Source organism: Schistocerca piceifrons, chromosome 2 (assembly GCF_021461385.2).
Source record: "Schistocerca piceifrons isolate TAMUIC-IGC-003096 chromosome 2, iqSchPice1.1, whole genome shotgun sequence".
Classification (NCBI taxonomy): Eukaryota; Metazoa; Arthropoda; class Insecta; order Orthoptera; family Acrididae; genus Schistocerca; species Schistocerca piceifrons.
In genome coordinates this window covers 1,024,363,308-1,024,382,783 of record NC_060139.1, presented here as the reverse complement: position 1 = coordinate 1,024,382,783, position 19,476 = coordinate 1,024,363,308, and the positions used below count along the sequence as shown (strand labels likewise).

Sequence of the window (19,476 nt, the reverse complement as noted above, 5' to 3'; positions counted from 1 at the left end):
TTACAGGTAATCACACTGTAACAGCATGCTTTCTCAGAAATGGTAAGTTCACAAAGGTACACGTATTATATTGGAACAACCGAAATAAAATGTTCAAACGTACCTTCGTTTTAATTTAAAAAACTTACCTGTTACCAACTGTTCCTAAAAAATTGTGAGCCATATGTTTGTGAGTATTACAGCGCCATCTATAAGATAGCGAAAAAAGTGGTCCAACTAAAACATTCATATTTCTTTACGTGCTACACGAATATGTAATAAGAAATGGTGGTTCGTATTTTAAAAAGAAACGCAGTTGATATCCGTTTGACCTGTGGCAGCTCCATGTAACGGGCGAATCATAGCACCATCTGGTTTCCCCCTTCAAGCTAGACGAGTTTCGTTCTTTATAGTTTTTTCGTTTGACGCTTATTTCGTGAGATATTTGGCCCGGTCGCGATCAGTGGACCACCCTGTATACAGATCGCGTACACAAGGTATAAGAGGGCAGTGCATTGGCGGAGATGTGACTTGTATTCAGGTGATTCATGTGAAAAAGTTCCCGACGTGATTACGGCCGCACGACGGGAATTAACAGACCTTGAACGCGGAATTATAGTTGGAGCTAGACGCATAGAACATTCGATTTCGGAAACCGTTGGGGAATTCAATATTACTAGATCCACAGTGTTGGTAGTGTGCTGCGAATACCACATTTCAGGCATTACCTCTCACCATGGGCAAATTAACGACCGAGAGCAGCGTTTGCGTAGAGTTGTCAGCGCCAACAGACAAGTAACACTGCATGAAACGACAGCAGAAATCAATGTGGGACGTACGACGAACATATCCGTCAGGACAGTGCGGCGAAATTTGGCGTTAATGAGCTATAGGAAAGACGACCGAGGCGAGAGCTTTTGGTGTCAGCAAGACTTCCCCTGCAGCGCCTCTCGTGGGCTCGTGACCATATCGGTTGGACCCCAGACGACTGGAAAACCGTGGCCTGGTCAGAGGAGTCCCGATTTCAGTTGGTAAGAGCTGATGGTAGGGTTAGAGTGTGGCGCTGATTCCACGAAGACGTGGACCCACGTTGTCAACAAGGCACTGTGCAAGCCGGTGGTGGCTCCATACTGGCGTGGAATGTGTTTACATGGCATGGACTGAGTCCTCTGGTCTAATTGAACCGACCACTGACAGGAAATGGCTATGTTCGGCCACATGGAGACCATTTGCAGCCATTCACGGACTTCATGTTCCCAGACAACGGTGGAATTTTTAAGGATGGCAATGCGCCAGTTTGGCGGGCCGCAATTGTTCGCGATTGGTTAAGAACATTCTGGACAATTAGAACGAATGTTTTTTGCAACATGAATCCTATTGAAGATTTATGGGCCACAATCCAAAGATCATTTCTTGCACAATATTCTGGCCGCGGAGTGGCTGCGTGGTTTGAGGCACTGTGTCACGGATTGCGCGGCCCCTCCCGTCGGAGGTTCTAGTCGTTCTTCTGGCATGGGTGTGTATGTGTGTGTCGTTCTTCGCATAAGTTAGTTTCAGTAATGTGTACGTCTAGGGACCGATGACCTCAGCAGTTCGGTCCCTTAGGAATTCACACACATTTGAACACAATATCCTGCAACGTCGACACTTTAGCTATTACGGGCGGTTATAGAGGCGTCATGCCTCGTATTTCTGCAGGGGACTCCCAACGACTTGCTGAGTCCATGCCGGGCAAAAGGAGGTCCGAAACGATATTAGGGGGTGTCCTATGACTCTTGTGTCAACAAAAAAAAAAAAAAAGGTTCAAATGGCTCTGAGCACTATGGGACTTAACATCTGAGGTCATCAATCCCCTAGAACTTAGAACTATTTAAATCTAACTAACCTAAGGACATCACACACATCCATGACAGAGGCAGGATTCGAACCTGCGACCGTAGCGGTCGCGCGGTTCTAGACTGAAGTGCCTAGGACCGCTCGGCCACAGCGGCCGGCCTTTTGTGTCAGTGTATGCTAAACTACAAACACGAAACTACCATATGTAGTATACTGTATATGAATATTTCACAGAACTTATTGTTTACCGTAAAACTGCAAACTGTTTCTTTGCGTTTTTCTTTTGTCGCATGAACGTCAGGGAGATCGGGGAAGTCCTGACTGCTTTTGTTCCCTTGCGCTGCACCAAATCTCCTGCGGCGGTTGTGACTGTACACTGAAACAAACAAAATTAATACTGAATAATTTGTTGAGTACATAGTAATCCGTTCCCCTTCTGCCCACTGCGATGTCAACATATAATTTATATTTAAAGTCTTTTATACGTGGGATCGCATTCTATCCTGTGGTTCTGAAAAAACTCATGTGAAATGGTTGCAAAAATAGAAAGTAAACACTGAGTTATATATATATTCCCTGAAGTATAAATGGGGAAATTTAGTTTCATTTGTGTTTTGATGGGTGTCAATGAACTGATAACTCACGCTGAAATAGCGTATTTAAAATGGAAACAATGAGAAAAATAAGAAATGGTATGTTAAACACAAATTGTGTTTTCCCTAAACCGCATCAGACAAATTCCGGGACGGTTCCTTTGAAAGGGCACGGCCGACTGCCTTCACCATCCTTCACTAATCCGATGAGATTGATGAGCTCGCTGTTTGGTCGCCTCCCACAAGTCAACCAACCAAACACAAATTGATCTATTAATTCAACGTGAACGACATTTATTTTACTTCGATTGACTGAAAACATTCGCAAAGTACATTCTGGTGGAAAATATTTGATTTCATGGGGAAAACCAGAGATTCAGTGAATTTAGGGGGTCCCATGTCATCGGTGTTTGCCTGTGTAACGCAGACAGTTAACAAACAAATTATAAACAGTTAAGACAGAAATTTTAACCAGAAGCATTAGCCCATCTCGCCCTACTTCACCTCAAAAGCGACACACCTGCAAACTGTTCAATGTCTAAAGAAATGGTGGTGCACACGTAGCAGTACACGGTCAAAGTGAAACTTAAATACATTATCACTCGTAACACTGTCCATTCGCTACATGGACAACACTACAACGGGGGCGTGCTGAAAAGAAATGCCTCCAAATTTTTTATGTGAAAACTCTTAAAGCTTTTTAAGTCTAACAAACTTTCTAATATTCTACATCTTTATTCATCATGCCTACATATTTACTTCTCAACATAGCCACCGTGGCGACTAACACATTTCTCCCAACGACACACCAGTTTTTTGATGTAGTCACTTAAAATTTAACTACATTTCCCTATACGGCGACTGAGAGCTAATAAACTATTTCTGAGAATTTGTTTATTTGATTAGCTATTACTCCCAAGAGTATAGCGTGTAAATGTTGTTCGTTTCTGACAATTAACAAGTGGTGTAATTAAGCAATAGTCTTTCAATAATATTGAGAATAAATATAAACTTTAGTAAACCTGTTAGAATAGTAAAGAATCAAATAAAACAACTAGCTACATAAGACTTGCGAGTAGAGTCTGTCGGGTCCGTTTTAGGTAGGAACACATAGGTATAGCTTAGCCTGAAATTATTAAACCTTTCTTCGCCCAATCTAATAAGAATATTTCCACTGATGGTCTTATTGGCAGCGTCTGGTGTCAGTTCGGTTACAATCATGCAGCGGCTTATATTTCTGAAATTATTTCTTGTGTTCGCAGGCCGTGTGGAATCACCCGTGTGCAGTGATGAATATTTCGATGGAGTGTGGATGATAGTTTGTCCAATAAATTGCACTATCGGTAGGTCGCGCGTCTTTGCCTTAGCAGTGTGTGGTTCGCGCAGACATCGGAGGCTCGAGGTCAGTGACACCGAGATCGAGAAGGTGAAAACATTACATGTTAACTGACGGTGGAGGGGGGAAAGGAAAGGAGACGGAAGGGATTGCTAATATTAGCTGCATCGGGACATTACGCGAAATCAGCGGTGACGAGTAAAAATATTTAATGGATCGGGGCTCGAATCCGGGATTTCCTGCTTACTTTTTTTTAATCTCATTCTGTTCGGTTTTGTTCGTTGCATCTGCTCGGGGCGGACGTCGTAAGACATCCGTTAAAGTTCGTTGGTGATCGATTAACTCAGTTTTTTTTTATTACAGAGGGCAGCTAACCCTCTGACCGAAAACGTTGAGCTACCGTGCCGGCTAGTCCATGTCCATTTTCTACATGCTCGTTACTCTGAGATACCCGCAGGAAGTCGGACGTACTTGTGCATCCGCACTGAAGAAAGTGGATCTATTGCACTTCTAGGCGAATCAATTATGTGAATGCATGGTATCTGTTCTTTCGGACACGTCCTTCTAATCCGATACATTAATCGCAAACTTAGTCCCAGTACCCAATTTCCCACCCACTAATAACCAATCTAGGTACCCTACTGCGCCATTACATCCATATTCCACGTCCCATGCACCTCCATGCCTTATAGATCCTTTCCCGCCGGAATTTTAATCAGTTCCCACTCTCCAACGACGAAATCCGTCCTGAGATATACCCCTCTTTCCAACCCGAAACACAACCCTCCACCTCACACCATCCTCCTATTTTCTCCTTATCCCTTCATCCACCTTGCTGACTTTTAGTAGTTACCTACGGTTCTACATGGCCGCACAGTCATACTTTTTCATGCGTCACCTAGCATCGCCTTCATGCCATGGCATCATTAACATTCATCAGTGATGTATTTTAATTGTAATATAAAATCGTCAGTCGAGTTGAAAAGACCATCAGTATTCTACATATGTATGTATTTTACACTCCTCGTTTGTTCTTACTTGTTCTTACGTAAAAATCGTTAATACCGTCTGAAGTGTTAGCAGAAGAGCCAACACCGTGTTGCTACAGGAGGCCGATATGCACGCGTTTAATTACACGCAGACTGGCGTGAGGTCTGGAACATTACAAGGAAATGAGAACTTAGAAAAACGGACGCAGTTGCTGTAATACTTAACTTTAATCCATAATTGTAGAACATCGCTCTTGAGGGTACATGTTTTATAATTTCAATATTAACTGGTAATGGCGCCTTGCTAGGTCGTAGCAAATGACGTAGCTGAAGGCTATACTAACTATCGTCTCGGCAAATGAGAGCGTATTTGTCAGTTAACCGTCGCTAGCAAAGTCGGCTGTACAACTGGGGCGAGTGCTAGGAAGTCTCTCTAGACCTGCCGTGTGGTGGCGCTCGGTCTGCAATCACTGACAGTGGCGACACGCGGGTCCGGCGTATACTAATGGACCGCGGCCGATTTAAAGGCTACCACCTAGAAAGTGTGGTGTCTGGCGGTGACACAACACCGTCCACTTATGTATTTTTTACAAAATCATTTTAATGACACCTTTTATACGAGGCGTGTTTTTTAAGTAAGTACCGTTTTCAAATGAAAAAAAAAAACGTGCTAAGATATCTCAATAATTTTATTTTTACATGAAAGCCTGTCCAAAAATGGCTCTGAGCACTATGGGACTTAATTGCTGAGGTCATCAGTCCCCTAGAACTGAGGACTACTTAAACCTAACTAACCTAAGGACATCACACTCATCCATGCCCGAGGCAGGATTCGAACCTGCGACCGTAGCGGTCACTCCGGCCGGCCATGAAAGCCTGTACCTTAATCTACTTTTCTACATAATTTCCGTCAATATTGAGGCACTTGTCATGACGTTGTACCAGTTTTTGAATACCCTCCTCATAGAAGTCTGCCGCCTGACTTGTTAACCACTGCATAACCACTGTTTTGACTTCGTCATCGTCTTGAAGACGCTGACCGCCCACGTGTTTCTTCGAGTACAGGAACAGATGGTTGCCACTGGGCGCAAGATCGGGGCTGTACGGAGGATGATATAGAGTTTCCCATCGAAAAGATGTGATGGGATCTTTGGTCTGATTCGCCACATGCGGACGGGCATTGTCTTGCAGCAAAACGATGGCCTAGCTCAACTTCCATGGACTGTTGCTTTGATTCTGGTCTGACGTAGGCCACCCATGTTTCATCGCCCATAACAATTTGGCTTAAGAAATCATCACCGCCGTTGTGGTACCGCTAAAGGAAAGTCCATGCTCTGTATAAACGTTTGGTTTTGTGCACATCCGTCAACATTTTCGGTACCCAATGTGGGCACAATTTTCGGTAATTCAAGTGCTCGGTCACAACGCCATACCAAACACTACGACAAACATCAGGAAAGTCATCCCGCAAGGAAGAAATCGTAAAGCGTCTGTTTTCTCTCACCTTATTGTCCGCTTCCTGCACCAAACTTTCATAAACGACCAAAGGGCGCCCACTCCGTTGCTCATCATGCACATTTGTGCGGCCATCTTTAAATGCTCTCCCCCCACTTTCTTACCATTCCACCAATCATAATGTTTTCTCCGTAAACTGCAGACTTGACCATGAGTATCGACCGCTGTTAGGCCTTTAGCACTAAGAAATCTTATAACAGCCCGTACTTCACAGTCGGTGGGGGCCGGCCTCAGTGCCCGAGCGGATCTAGGCGCTACAGTCTGGAACCGCGGGACCGCTACGGTCGCAGGTTCGAATCCTGCCTCGGGCATGGATGTGTGTGATGTCCTTAGGTTGGTTAGGTTTAAGTAGTCCTAAGTTGTAGAGGACTGATGACCTCAGCAATTAAGTCCCGTAGTGTTCAGAGCCACTTGAGTCACAGTCGGCGGGACTCACGTCTATCGGAGGCATCTTAAACACTCAGCACACAACGTAAACAAGGAAGAATCAGACCGCAATGGCGTCAGTGCGTAGATTAAGGTGGAGGCCTTCATGTAAAAATAAAATTATTGAGATACCTTAGCAAGTCTTTTTTTAAATTTCAAAACGGTACTTACTTAAAAAACACGCCTCGTATATTTTAACCATCTTTAAATAAAGTTTAGCGAGCGAGGTGGCGCAGTGTCTAGCACACTGGACTCGCATTCTGGATGACGACGGTTCAATCCCGTGTCTGGCCATCCTGATTTAGGTTTTCCGTGATTTCCCTAAATCGCTCCAGGCAAATGCCGGGATGGATCCTTTGAAAGGGCACGGCCGAATTGCTTCCCTACTCGGATGAGACCGATGACCTAGCTGTCTGGTCTCCTCCCCCAGACAACCCAACTCATCCCCCCCCCCCCCCCAAATAAAGTTTATGTAACCTTTGGCTGAAGAACGGTTTTCATCCGCTGTCGGTTCGCCCCCGTTGTGGGGAATTGAAATAACAATAAAGAAAAAAAACATTCGTATAGTTAGGACTGCGTTTGTAAATTAGGCTATGTTTATGTGCCTACGTCTTTCTAGGTCTGAAGATGGTTATTACCGACCACAATTAATTACACGATTATAAATAAATATTGTGATTCAAGACTGGAATTACGATGAAGCAAATATTTCTCTGGATCGCCGAAAACTTTTTCGTGAATATGACACCACTTGTAAACCGCCACTGTTTTGCAGAAGTACGGTAAGCTGCTCGGAACCGATCCGCAGGTGTGCCGAAGCGCCCGCCTCAGGTGTATCCGCGATCCCCGCTGCTCAGCGGGCTCCACCGTACGACTGACCTTATCTGGCAGTACGGACCGGCGGACGCCGGCGACGGAGGCTCCAAGAGATCGACGCTGTCATTCCGACAGAGCGGGAGACCTGCAGCCGGGTGAGCGCCTTCAAAGACCGCTGCACCGAGGGCGGATTACGCAACCCGCCGGAGCGAAGTCCGCCGTAAAATATAAGCGTGTCGGAGAACGTTATCAACGTCGGATTCATGCTGTATAAAAGCCGGGCGAGCGCGGACGTCGTGTACCACTGCACGCCTAACCATGCAAGCAGTCGCCAAGGGTGTCTCGCGCTTCACGAGGTCGACGCAGATGGCGTCGGCGGCGCGGTTGCTACACGTGGTCGCGGTGCTGCACTACCTGGTCGGCATCCACGGCGCGGCGCAGCTCAAGATCGCCAGGGTGGGGCCCTTCCTGTCAGACGTCTTCTACAACATGGGCAACTGCAAGTTCGTCACCTACTGGAACCTGGTGAGCGACTCCTCCTTCATTACGACGGCAGCTCCTCGTAGAATACTACACAGTGGGGGGTCAGCTCGTCAGCATCTGTTTGAAACGACACGTTTCAGGTTACAACCGAACATCACCCATTGATATATTTTGTGATCTCTGAAAGGCTTTTGATTGTGTGAATCATGAAATTCTTCTAGATAAGCTTAAGTATTGTGGTATGAGTGGGACAGTGCACAAATGGTTTAATTCATACTTAACTGGAGGAATGCAGAAGGTTGAAATTAACAGTACAGATAGTCTACAAAAACCAGCAGAGTCCACTAACTGGGGAGGTATCAAGAATGGTGTCCCACAGGGTTCATTCTTGGGTCCCTTATTGTTCTTAATATATATTAACGACTTGCCACTCTATATTCATGAAGATGCAAAGTTAGTTCTTTTTGCTGATGATACAAGTTTAGTAATCACATCCAAGAAACAAGAATCACCTGAGGAAATTGCGAATAATGTCTTTCAGAAAATTATTAAGTGGTTCTCTGCAAATGGACTCTCACTAAATTTTGAGGAAACACAGTTTATACAGTTCTGTACAGGAAATGGCATAACACCATTGATAAATATAGACTATGGACGGAAGTCTGTTGCTAAGGTAGAATACTCAAAATTTCTGAGTGTGTGCACTGATGAGAAATTGAATTGGAAGAAACACATCGATGATCTGTTGAAACGGTTAGGTTCAGCTACTTACGTTATTAGGGTTATTGCAAGTTTTGGTGATAAACGTATCAGTAAATTAGCCTACTATGCCTATTTTCATTCGCTGCTTTCATATGGCATCATATTTTGGGGCAATTCGTCATTAAGAGAGAAAGTGTTCATTGCACAAAAGCATGTAATCAGAATACTACCTGGAGCCCACGCAAGATCACCTTGCAGACATTTATTTAAGGAACTTGGGATATTCACAGTACCTTCGCAATACATATATTCACTTATGAAATTTGCCATTAACAACCCATCCCAGTTCAAAAATAACAGCGAAGTGGATAGCTACAACACTAGAAGAAAGGATGATCTTCACTATTCTGGATTAAATCTCACTTGGGCACAGAAAGAGGAGAATTATGCTGCCACAAAAATCTTTGGTCATTTGCCAAATAGTATTAGAAGGCTGACAGATACCCAACCAACATTTAAAAGCAAATTAAAAGAATTTATGAATGACTACTGCTTCTACTCAATAGATGAAATCTTAGATATGAAGTAGTAACTTTAAAAAAATTAATTAATTATTTTGTGTAAAGAAAACTTATTTTGAAGTGACGCGTTCCACATGCTTACGAAATATCGTATTCATGATCTATGGAACAAGGATTAATGTATGTATGTATATATGTATTGCTATTGTGGATGTCTACAACAAAGCCACAATATGGTCTGTATACACTACCCACTGTCAGTAACCCGTTCGCGTCTTCATCACTAAAATTATTTATTAGGTCTACAGCTTTCCTTCTGCCGTTTCTTCTCTAAGTTTGATACTTTATTGTGAAAAACTTACAAAAACCTTACAATTCAAAGTACTGGCCACTACGTTGTCCATCCTTCGGGCAGAATACGTATTCTACTGCGAAAGAACTGGGTGTCTTTTTAGGAGATCCATGAATCGATCCTATTACTCACTTGTTCAGGTGACCGGAGGTGAAGGTCAGCCAGGTAGCGTGCCATTGATCGGGAAAGGTGGCATTCAGAGAAAGCAATGTCAGGAGAAAACGGCGGGTGGGATAGGACTTCCCACTTCAACGTTTCCAAGTATGTTTTGACGGGTTTCGCGACATTGGTTCGAGCATTGCCATGCTGAAAAATCACCTTTTCGTGTCTATCTCTGTACTGTAGTCGTCTGTCTTTCAGTGTTCAATTCAAACGCATCAGCTGCTTTCGATAATGATCTCCTGCGACTGTTTCCGTTGGTTTCAGTAGCTTCGAAAAACCTTCTATCTTCCACCGCCGTGCCTGTCTTCGAATTTAAATCACCGTTTCTAAAGCGTTGAAAACATTTTCTGCACGTTCTTTCACTAACAGGTGCTTCAACAAAGGTCTTATGCAGCATTTTATAGCCTCAGTCGCAAATTTTCCATATTAAAGACGAAAATTAAATTTCCAGCAAATGACGAGAGTTGCACTCGTAAGTTGACACATTCAGTCGAAAATAACTTTATGGCGCAATCACAAACCGACTAATATATTGATGGCTTTATGTTTACATATGCTTGAACTTGTATGACACTTTAACGACGACCTGAACCACCACTTACCCCCACTGCCATCTAGTGCAAAACGGCGGAAACAAAGTTGTAGACCTAATATTTAAAACTATTATCCATTGTGGGTGTGGAACATTGCGACTGTGATGCGTAAAGCTTATCAGAAGAGACGGCAGTCAGTCGCCTTTTGTGTTGGTTCAGGTTTTATGCCCCTATGACTGATTTCAGGTCACCTAGCGACTCACCATCAAGTGGTACACACTTTCAATGATTGCATCACTGTCAGGGAAGTTGTGTAGCAGCTGCGGGAAGATAAAAAAGAACGAAACTAGTAAGCGATGAGTGTGGCGAGGTGTCAGGAATTATTTATATCGCAAGATCGACTTGAAGACATTACTTACAGAGACCTGTATTAGCAACCATGGGTTTTGTACTGGTACACATAAACTTATGTTTTCCCTATATGTTAAATTTACAGCACAACGCAAACTTCACCACAGGCAACAACTCCCACGTGCTTCACAAGTTGTAAACAAACCAAAGAGTATGATGACTTAAGCTAACATTCAAAGATCCAACGCAATATCTTTCAACATTAACTTTAGTCACACTCTCTGGTTTGTTTACATCCTGTAAAGCATGTGGGAGTTGTTGCATGTGGTGACGTTTGTTATTGCTTTAAATTTAACATACCGGGAAATCATAAATTGTGATTTCTGTGGTGGGTGGTGGTGGTGGTGGGGGGATTGTGAGAGGGAAGTCACGGTTTGTTTCTATCTCCCCTCCCCATTCCACGAATATAAATTTTATCTTGTTGCTTCCATGATGTAAAGTGGAGACGGCAGCTGTGAAATATTTTGTTATAGAGACCAAAGGCTATTCTTCTACTACTTTACCACTCAGCTGCGTTTATTGTTTTAACTTATTTGCTATCGATTGCGGAGGAACTTCGTCTTCGTCGTCAGGTACTTTGGCACTGCACGGATGCGACTTACCACAGCAAGAATATCCCGCTGACGGCCATACTCTATAAAACTTCGTGGAAGCATGGAACCTGTTACATGTTCTTTGGCGTTATTAATGAGATGGACGCTACGACGGTGTTGGAATTTCTGCAACCATTGGGTGACTACAGGAGTAATTCCTTGGGCTCATACGTCTCCAGTTTTATTGCGGACTCAGACTGTAATATCTGCATCCAGTGAACAGAATTCTGACGCACATTTTGGCCTTTACTGATCTCTTGAGATTTTTGTTTTTCCACGAATCCTTCCGAGAAAAACTGATATCAACTCGCGGGGTACAATAATTGTACCTCGGACATAATACTTGTTACAGACGTACCATTCAAAAGTCGGCCTGTTGCGAACAGCAACTGCTTGTTTGATGTTATTATCTTTGGTCGACAGTCACAATTCTCGATTGGGGTTTTAGAGATCTTTTCCTACTGAAATACGTCTTTATTTCGAACAATAGCATATCGATTTATTGCAAAACATTGGGTGTGATCTCGTTACCGCCTCTTTACATAACACACCCTGGCGTCAGCTTCCATTACACACACCGTTGTTCTAAACAGTCTTCAAACTCTTTCGTATTTTGCTCCGTAATAGTTAGTAATTATGTACAGTAATACGATGTGAGGAACCTGTAATTTGATTACTGGAGACGCACTGGAATAAAACGATACGTCTTCGGTAGAAGTAGAGATTTACTGCAATTGAAAAAGACTTTAAAACCAGTACATTGCTCATTTCATGAATTACATATTTATAATACTGATTCGCAAAGGGAGGAATATCATTGAGAAATATATAGTAAAAAAAAACTCACTTCTATAATTGCATCTGCTTCTGTATTCATATATAAATTATTGCACTTATAATTTTTAACCCAAAATTAATTACAAAAACACTTACGATTCGCTAATCACAAGAAATTAATAGACGAAATAATGGCGTAATACCGAACCAAGCCTGATTAAATTAAAATCCATACAAATTCGTTATGTACTTTGTACTTTTGACACCACGTAACATTTAACGTAGTCCGTCTACCTAGCTGGGTGGTAGCGTACTTGCCTCCCATGCACTGGGTTCGGGTTCGAGTCCCTTTCGGGTTGGAGATTTTCTCCGCTCGGGGACTGGGTGTTGTGTTGTTCTCATCATCATTTCATCCTCATCGTCGGCCGCAAGTAGCCCGATGTGGTGACGACTGAAATCAGACTTACACTTGGCGGCCGAACGCGACTGGGACATCCCGGCCTACAATGCCATACGATCATTTCATTTCACATGTAACGTACTTGTAAAAGCACTACCAGCTTGCTTTAAAATATTTAACGAAGTTTTACTTTCGTCTGAGAGTACCGCAGGCCCCTTAATCTGAAGCATAGCGCCGTGCGGAAGTGATAGCGGCAAAAACTGGAGAAAATATGTTTCTATCGTCGACAATTGTCTTTTCTGACTTAAAATATAACACGTCCGGTTATATGCAAAAGGTATGAAGGTTTTCGGATAAAAAATTCCTCAATCGCATTGGAACTATGAACTGGGACATAACTTGTGCATCGACTGCAGTTCGTCGCACATCGAGGTACAAGATAAGATGCGATTAAGTAGCGTCAATCAGTTGCTGATTATCACGCGCGTCCCACGTTTGATAAAATGAGAATCCAGCAACAAATATAACCCCTCAAGCCAGCGGGGACCGGTAAACAAGAGAAAGCAGTAGCGCTGATAGCAATCACAGGCACGAGCGAGAGTCGGAGATTAGGGTTCAGCAATAGATTGACGCCGCCGTCATCACAAGGTCTTAAAGTAGCCTCATTAAAGCAAGCAAAGATAATCGTCGTACGATGTTTTTAAATTATTGGCTCCTTATGTGTGTATTCGCCGCATTCTGCTATGAAAGGCAAAAACTATTCATTTCAAAAAAGAAAGTAATCAGAGTTATGTGTAGGATTCACGCACGTTTAGCTTGCGGGCATCTTTCCAGCAGCTGGTAGCACAAACCATAGCCTCAGAGTTCATTTATTCACTTCAGAGAGCTCTGGAAGCGGTCAGCTGTATTTGATTTACCTTCGCAACGACGGACTACAGGATTTGCCGTCGTAAATGGGATCTCCCACTATCTGATATGCTCAGTCTCGGTTCCCACCAGTCCGTCATTATGCCTCATCCCACGCATTATTCGCCACAACGCTCTACCGAGTTGGATTCTGTGACTACGAACGTTGGAGGCGTCTCTGTGTGTTAAACCTGAAGTGCTGGTTCAACGCGGCGAAACTGGTCATGTGCGTAAACCATCAATTAGCAGCTGTTTGCGGTTTTATTCAAATTCAGTTTACCAAGCAATTCAACGCCTCTGGCTGCCAGTGTTATAAAGTTGTACATGTTACTATCGCTCATCAACGAAGGACTTCTTATTTGTCAGATCCTTACTTGTTTTCCGCTTATCCATGTGATAATCCAGCATTGAACTACAGAAAGTGACATATTAATCTGTCAAAACAGGTTATTTGCAATAAAATATTCCAAATGGTTCAAATGGCTCTGAGCACTATGGGACTCAACTGCTGTGGTCATCAGTCCCCTAGAACTACTTAAACCTAAAAAACCTAAGGACATCACGCACACCCATGCCTGAGGCAGGATTCGAACCTGCGACCGTAGCAGTCGCACGGTTCCGGACTGCGCGCCTAGAACCGCGAGACCACCGCGGCCGGCTAAAATATTCCAGTTGTGGAGCCGAAGACTGACTTCAATTTGGAAAAAAAAGACAGAAAAGTAAACATACAGTCAGTTCCACAAGAAACTGTACGCCATAATCTTAAATGTAACGCCCGCAGCCACATCTCTCATCTCCGGTAGTGGTCTCGAATCTGCACTCAAAGCGCTTTTGCACAGTGTATAGATAAACAGTATGAAGTTGAAGGTTTTATTTTGTCGGTTGCAGGTTTGGCTATTTGCCCTTATTTACAGCCAATTTAAACGCTGGAGAAATGCGCAATATTCATTAAAAATGCTTTCTGACGTCCGTTAAGAATCTATTTGGCTCGAACGAGGCAGACTGGATGCTTCAAGAGAATAATGATCCGAAACTTTGCAGCCGTCTCTGTATAGCGTGGAAACAACACAATGGGGTGTTCACGATGGATTGGCCTCCAGTGTCTCCCGATGCAAATCCTATAGCAAATGTTTGGTCGTACATTAAGACGAAGCTTAAAGGAAAGCTAGTACATACTTTGAAGCAGCTGTCATATAAAATCAAGACGATATAGAGATCGTTACCGAGAGAATATGCAGATAATCTCGTGAAAAGCATGCCACAAAGGTGCCAATGGTGGCGACTGGATTAAGTATTAGGTAATTGTGCAATTAGAAATACATGTATTTTCACGTAAACATATATTTATATTAGAGTCTTTTATTTCATATAGATAACGGAGTACACTTTCTTGTGGAACTGACTCCATATCACAATTGCTAGAAAAATGACAGCTATGAGAAAGATCACGAAAGTATGAGAGGTCAGGGCGTAAACAGAGGCATATACAGCGTGGCAGAAACAGTATGAATAGCTTGTAAGGGTGTTGCAGGGAAGGCTGTTCTGGCTCAAATGGTTTAAATGGCTCTGAACACTATGGGACTTAACATCTGAGGTCATCAGTCCCCTAGAACGTGGAACTACGTAAACCTAACTAACCTAAGGACATCACACACATCCATGCCCGAGGCAGGATTCGAACCCGCGACCGTAACGGTCGCGCGGTTCCAGACTGTAGCGCCTAGAACAGCTCAGCCACACCGGCCGGCAAGGCTGTCCTGACAAGTAAATAATTCCCAGTTGTTTGGTACTGAAATTAGTCAATCAGGTCGTTCCGCACGAAAATTTAAGTAGCCTGCCAAAGACAGTGCCGCCAAACTTGTTCTTCATTCGTTCGGGCAGCGGTTCTCGAATTGCTCCGTGACCAAGGAGCGGATTTCTATGGTCAAGAGATTGAACGATTGGTAGAACGATGTATCCGTTGTTAACAAAGATTGGTGACTATACCGAAAAATAGTCTCATCTATGTGTGTCACATTTAAGTGTAGTGCAGCATTCAGTAAAAATTAATTGGCGTGCCATAATATTGTACAAGTTTATGAATCGAGATAAATTCGCTGAATACGAATATCTTTGCGTCAGCTGCATTAGGTACAGATATTCTACCCGTTGGTGACATGAAAATTTGTGCCGGACCGCAACTCCAATCCGAATTTCCTGCTTATTGCGAACGCCTTACCATTAGGCTATCCAACAGGGCCCCCGGGCCGATACCAATTTCCATCCGTCACACTGTCTACATCCCCACTCCATAGTCTCTTACTTTCATCACTTAATGTTCTTAGCTTAATTCTGCATACAGCGAATTTATTTCCATCTATTTTCGAACGGCCGTCAATCATCATCAATGTAAATTTACTTTTTGTAGTCCCCTTTTAATATTTATGCAACACACTACTTTGCGTCACCGTGATTGGCTTTCGACTCAATGCTGTCGGAACAAAGTTAGCTTTTGCATGCGAATAAACTTTGAAAGCAGTTTGTGACTGATTTGCTTCATGTCGCTACGAATACCTTGCAACTGACATTTGCCTGTACAAGCGTGCAGATTTTCGGTACACCCGCTCTAACACGGACAGGGTGACCCAAAAGTCCGTTAACATTCAAAAATGCTCTAATTCGCGGAATAATAATAAATAATAATGTCGTGTGACTAGGGCCTCCCGTCGGGTAGACCGTTCGCCGTGTGCAAGTCTTTCGATTTGACGCCACTTCGGCGACTTGCGCGTCCTTGGGGATGAAATGATGATGGTTAGGACAACACAACACCCAGTGCCTGAGCCGAGAATCGAACCCGGGCCCGGGCCCTTAGGATTGACAATCTATCGCGCTGACCACTTTCTTTTCTCATTTTGTTCTATATTGATGTAACTCTTCAGGCTTTCCCGGCGATCTAATGACATCTTGGGTTGTCGGGTGTTCTGCCGGATATCAGCGTCGTACTTGCACGATGTTTCGGTCACGTAGCTCGTAACCTTCATCAGGTGCGACCTGAGACTTCTCCTCGAGTGGACCTGGTCCAGTATTTATGCCTAAGGCCTTCCCCCTCCACCAATGGCTGCAGGCGCTTCCTCTGTGGGCCGCGCCTGCAGCCGTTGGTGGAGGGGGAAGGCCATAGGCATAAATAGTGGACCAGGTCCACTCGAGGAGAAGTCTCAGGTCGCACCTGATGAAGGTTACGAGCTACGTGACCGAAATATCGTTCAAGTACGACGCTGATATCCGGCAGAACACCCGACAACCCAAGATGTCGTTGTTCTACACTGCTGGAAATTGAAATACGAACACCGTGAATTCATTGTCCCAGGAAGGGGAAACTTTATTGACACATTTCTGGGGTCAGATACATCACATGATCACACTGACAGAACCACAGGCACACAGACACAGGCAACAGAGCATGCACAATGTCGGCACTAGTACAGTGTATATCCACCTTTCGCAGCAATGCAGGCTGCTATTCTCCCATGGAGACGATCGTAGAGATGCTGGATGTAGTCCTGTGGAACGGCTTGCCATGCCATTTCCACCTGGCGCCTCAGTTGGACCAGCGTTCGTGCTGGACGTGCAGACCGCGTGAGACGACGCTTCATCCAGTCCCAAACATGCTCAATGGGGGACAGATCCGGAGATCTTGCTGGCCAGGGTAGTTGACTTACACCTTCTAGAGCACGTTGGGTGGCACGGGATACATGCGGACGTGCATTGTCCTGTTGGAACAGCAAGTTCCCTTGCCGGTATAGGAATGGTAGAACGATGGGTTCGATGACGGTTTGGATGTACCGTGCACTATTCAGTGTCCCCTCGACGATCACCAGTGGTGTACAGCCAGTGTAGGAGATCGCTCCCCACACCATGATGCCGGGTGTTGGCCCTGTGTGCCTCGGTCGTATGCAGTCCTGATTGTGGCGCTCACCTGCACGGCGCCAAACACGCATACGACCATCATTGGCACCAAGGCAGAAGCGACTCTCATCGCTGAAGACGACACGTCTCCATTCGTCCCTCCACTCACGCCTGTCGCGACACCACTGGAGGCGGGCTGCACGATGTTGGGGCGTGAGCGGAAGACGGCCTAACGGTGTGCGGGACCGTAGCCCAGCTTCATGGAGACGGTTGCGAATGGTCCTCGCCGATACCCCAGGAGCAACAGTGTCCCTAATTTGCTGGGAAGTGGCGGTGCGGTCCCCTACGGCACTGCGTAGGATCCTACGGTCTTGGCGTGCATCCGTGCGTCGCTGCGGTCCGGTCCCAGGTCGACGGGCACGTGCACCTTCCGCCGACCACTGGCGACAACATCGATGTACTGTGGAGACCTCACGCCCCACGTGTTGAGCAATTCGGCGGTACGTCCACCCGGCCTCCCGCATGCCCACTATACGCCCTCGCTCAAAGTCCGTCAACTGCACATACGGTTCACGTCCACGCTGTCGCGGCATGCTACCTGTGTTAAAGACTGCGATGGAGCTCCGTATGCCACGGCAAACTGGCTGACACTGACGGCGGCGGTGCACAAATGCTGCGCAGCTAGCGCCATTCGACGGCCAACACCGCGGTTCCTGGTGTGTCCGCTGTGCCGTGCGTGTGATCATTGCTTGTACAGCCCTCTCGCAGTGTCCGGAGCAAGTATGGTGGGTCTGACACACCGGTGTCAATGTGTTCTTTTTTCCATTTCCAGGAGTGTATATTGTTCGTTGAATTTGTTCGTGGCGGACATCTGATGACACCCGTTCAGGTTGAAACTTCCTGGCAGATTAAAACTGTGTGCCGGACCGAGACTCGAACTCGGGACCTTTGCCTTTCGCGGGCAAGTGCTCTACCAACTGGGCTACCCAAACACGACTCACACTCCGCCCTGACAGCTTTACTTCTGCCGGGAGTGCTAGTTCTGCAAGGTTCGCAGGAGAGCTTCTGTAAAGTTTGGAAGGTAGGAGACGAGGTACTGGCAGAAGTAAAGCTGTGAGGACGGGGCGTGAGTCGTGCTTGGGTAGCTCAGTTGCCAGCCGGCACGGTAGCTCAGCGTGTTCGGTCAGAGGGTTAGCTATCCTCTGTAATATAAAAACTGAGTGAACGGATCAACGAAGGACCTGCACGGGTGTCATCGAACGTCCGCATCGAACGAATTGAACGAACAATATAGAACAAAATGAGATCTAAAAAAAAAAAAAAATTGGTAGAGCACTTGCCCCCGAAAGGCAAAGGTCCCGAGTTCGAGTCTCGGTCCGGACACAGTTCTAATCTGCCAGGAACTTTCATATCAGCGCACACTCCGCGGCAGAGTGAAAATCTCAACCCGTTCAGGTTGTTCGTTGATTCATTCACTCAGTTTTTTTATTTATTTTTTAATTGCAGAGAGTAGCTAAACTCTCTGACCGAACACGCTGACCTACCGTGCCGGCGACCACACAGCTACCGGGGGCGGACGATTCAGTGAATAATGTAGGTAGAGACGTAAAAACTGACGCACATGTCTGAAATGATTTGGCGTTCTACTGAAACCAAAGACGAGTGAAAAAACCGGCCAACAGATGTCGCTGGACAGCAACACGTCAGTGACGCCGCATTAGAATCGTGTATAAAATTAGCCGTAGTTAGAGATGGGGTGAGATCATCCCTAGCCTGTCTGATAAACACCTGCTTGAAGGTACAAATTTCATGCAGGTTTGATGCTCCACCTCGAACTGCCACACGTTTGAAACATCTCTTGCGTACATCGTCGGGTGCGGATCGCGTGCTAGCCGCCACTTGCGTCACACTTTGTCTCCCAGGTCCCCAGGCCTCAATCCGCGTGATTGTTGGGTGTGGGGAGACCTGAAGGCGGAAGTCCGACCTCATCACGAATGCTAAAAGAAAACATCCGGCGGCAGTTTCTCACCGTACCTACTGATACGCTGTACAGCTCTGCACACAACATTGCCGTAGGACCGTAGGTATTGTTGATGATTGACTGCCGACATGTTGAACGTTTGTTGTAAAGAACATCGTCTTAGCTAAAATCACAATTAACTGCTTTTGTATTACATGAAGCGCCATCTGTTGATCATTTTGTGGACTTTTTTGCTTTCAATAAAACCCCACATTATTTCAAGCATGGCCCATGTCTTAGG

At 45.1% G+C, this 19,476-nt stretch overlaps 1 protein-coding gene across 1 annotated transcript in view; it reads left to right on the top strand.

The window, feature by feature from the left end:
- Window positions 1-7,784: 7,784 nt before the first annotated feature.
- LOC124777123 (androgen-induced gene 1 protein-like) overlaps window positions 7,785-19,476 on the top strand; it is a 213,520-nt gene continuing 201,828 nt past the window's right edge. The window contains exon 1 of the mRNA XM_047252409.1: window positions 7,785-8,015. Coding sequence (XP_047108365.1) covers window positions 7,809-8,015 — 207 coding nt within the window. The 5' untranslated portion in view covers window positions 7,785-7,808. The remainder of the gene's footprint in view (window positions 8,016-19,476) is intronic.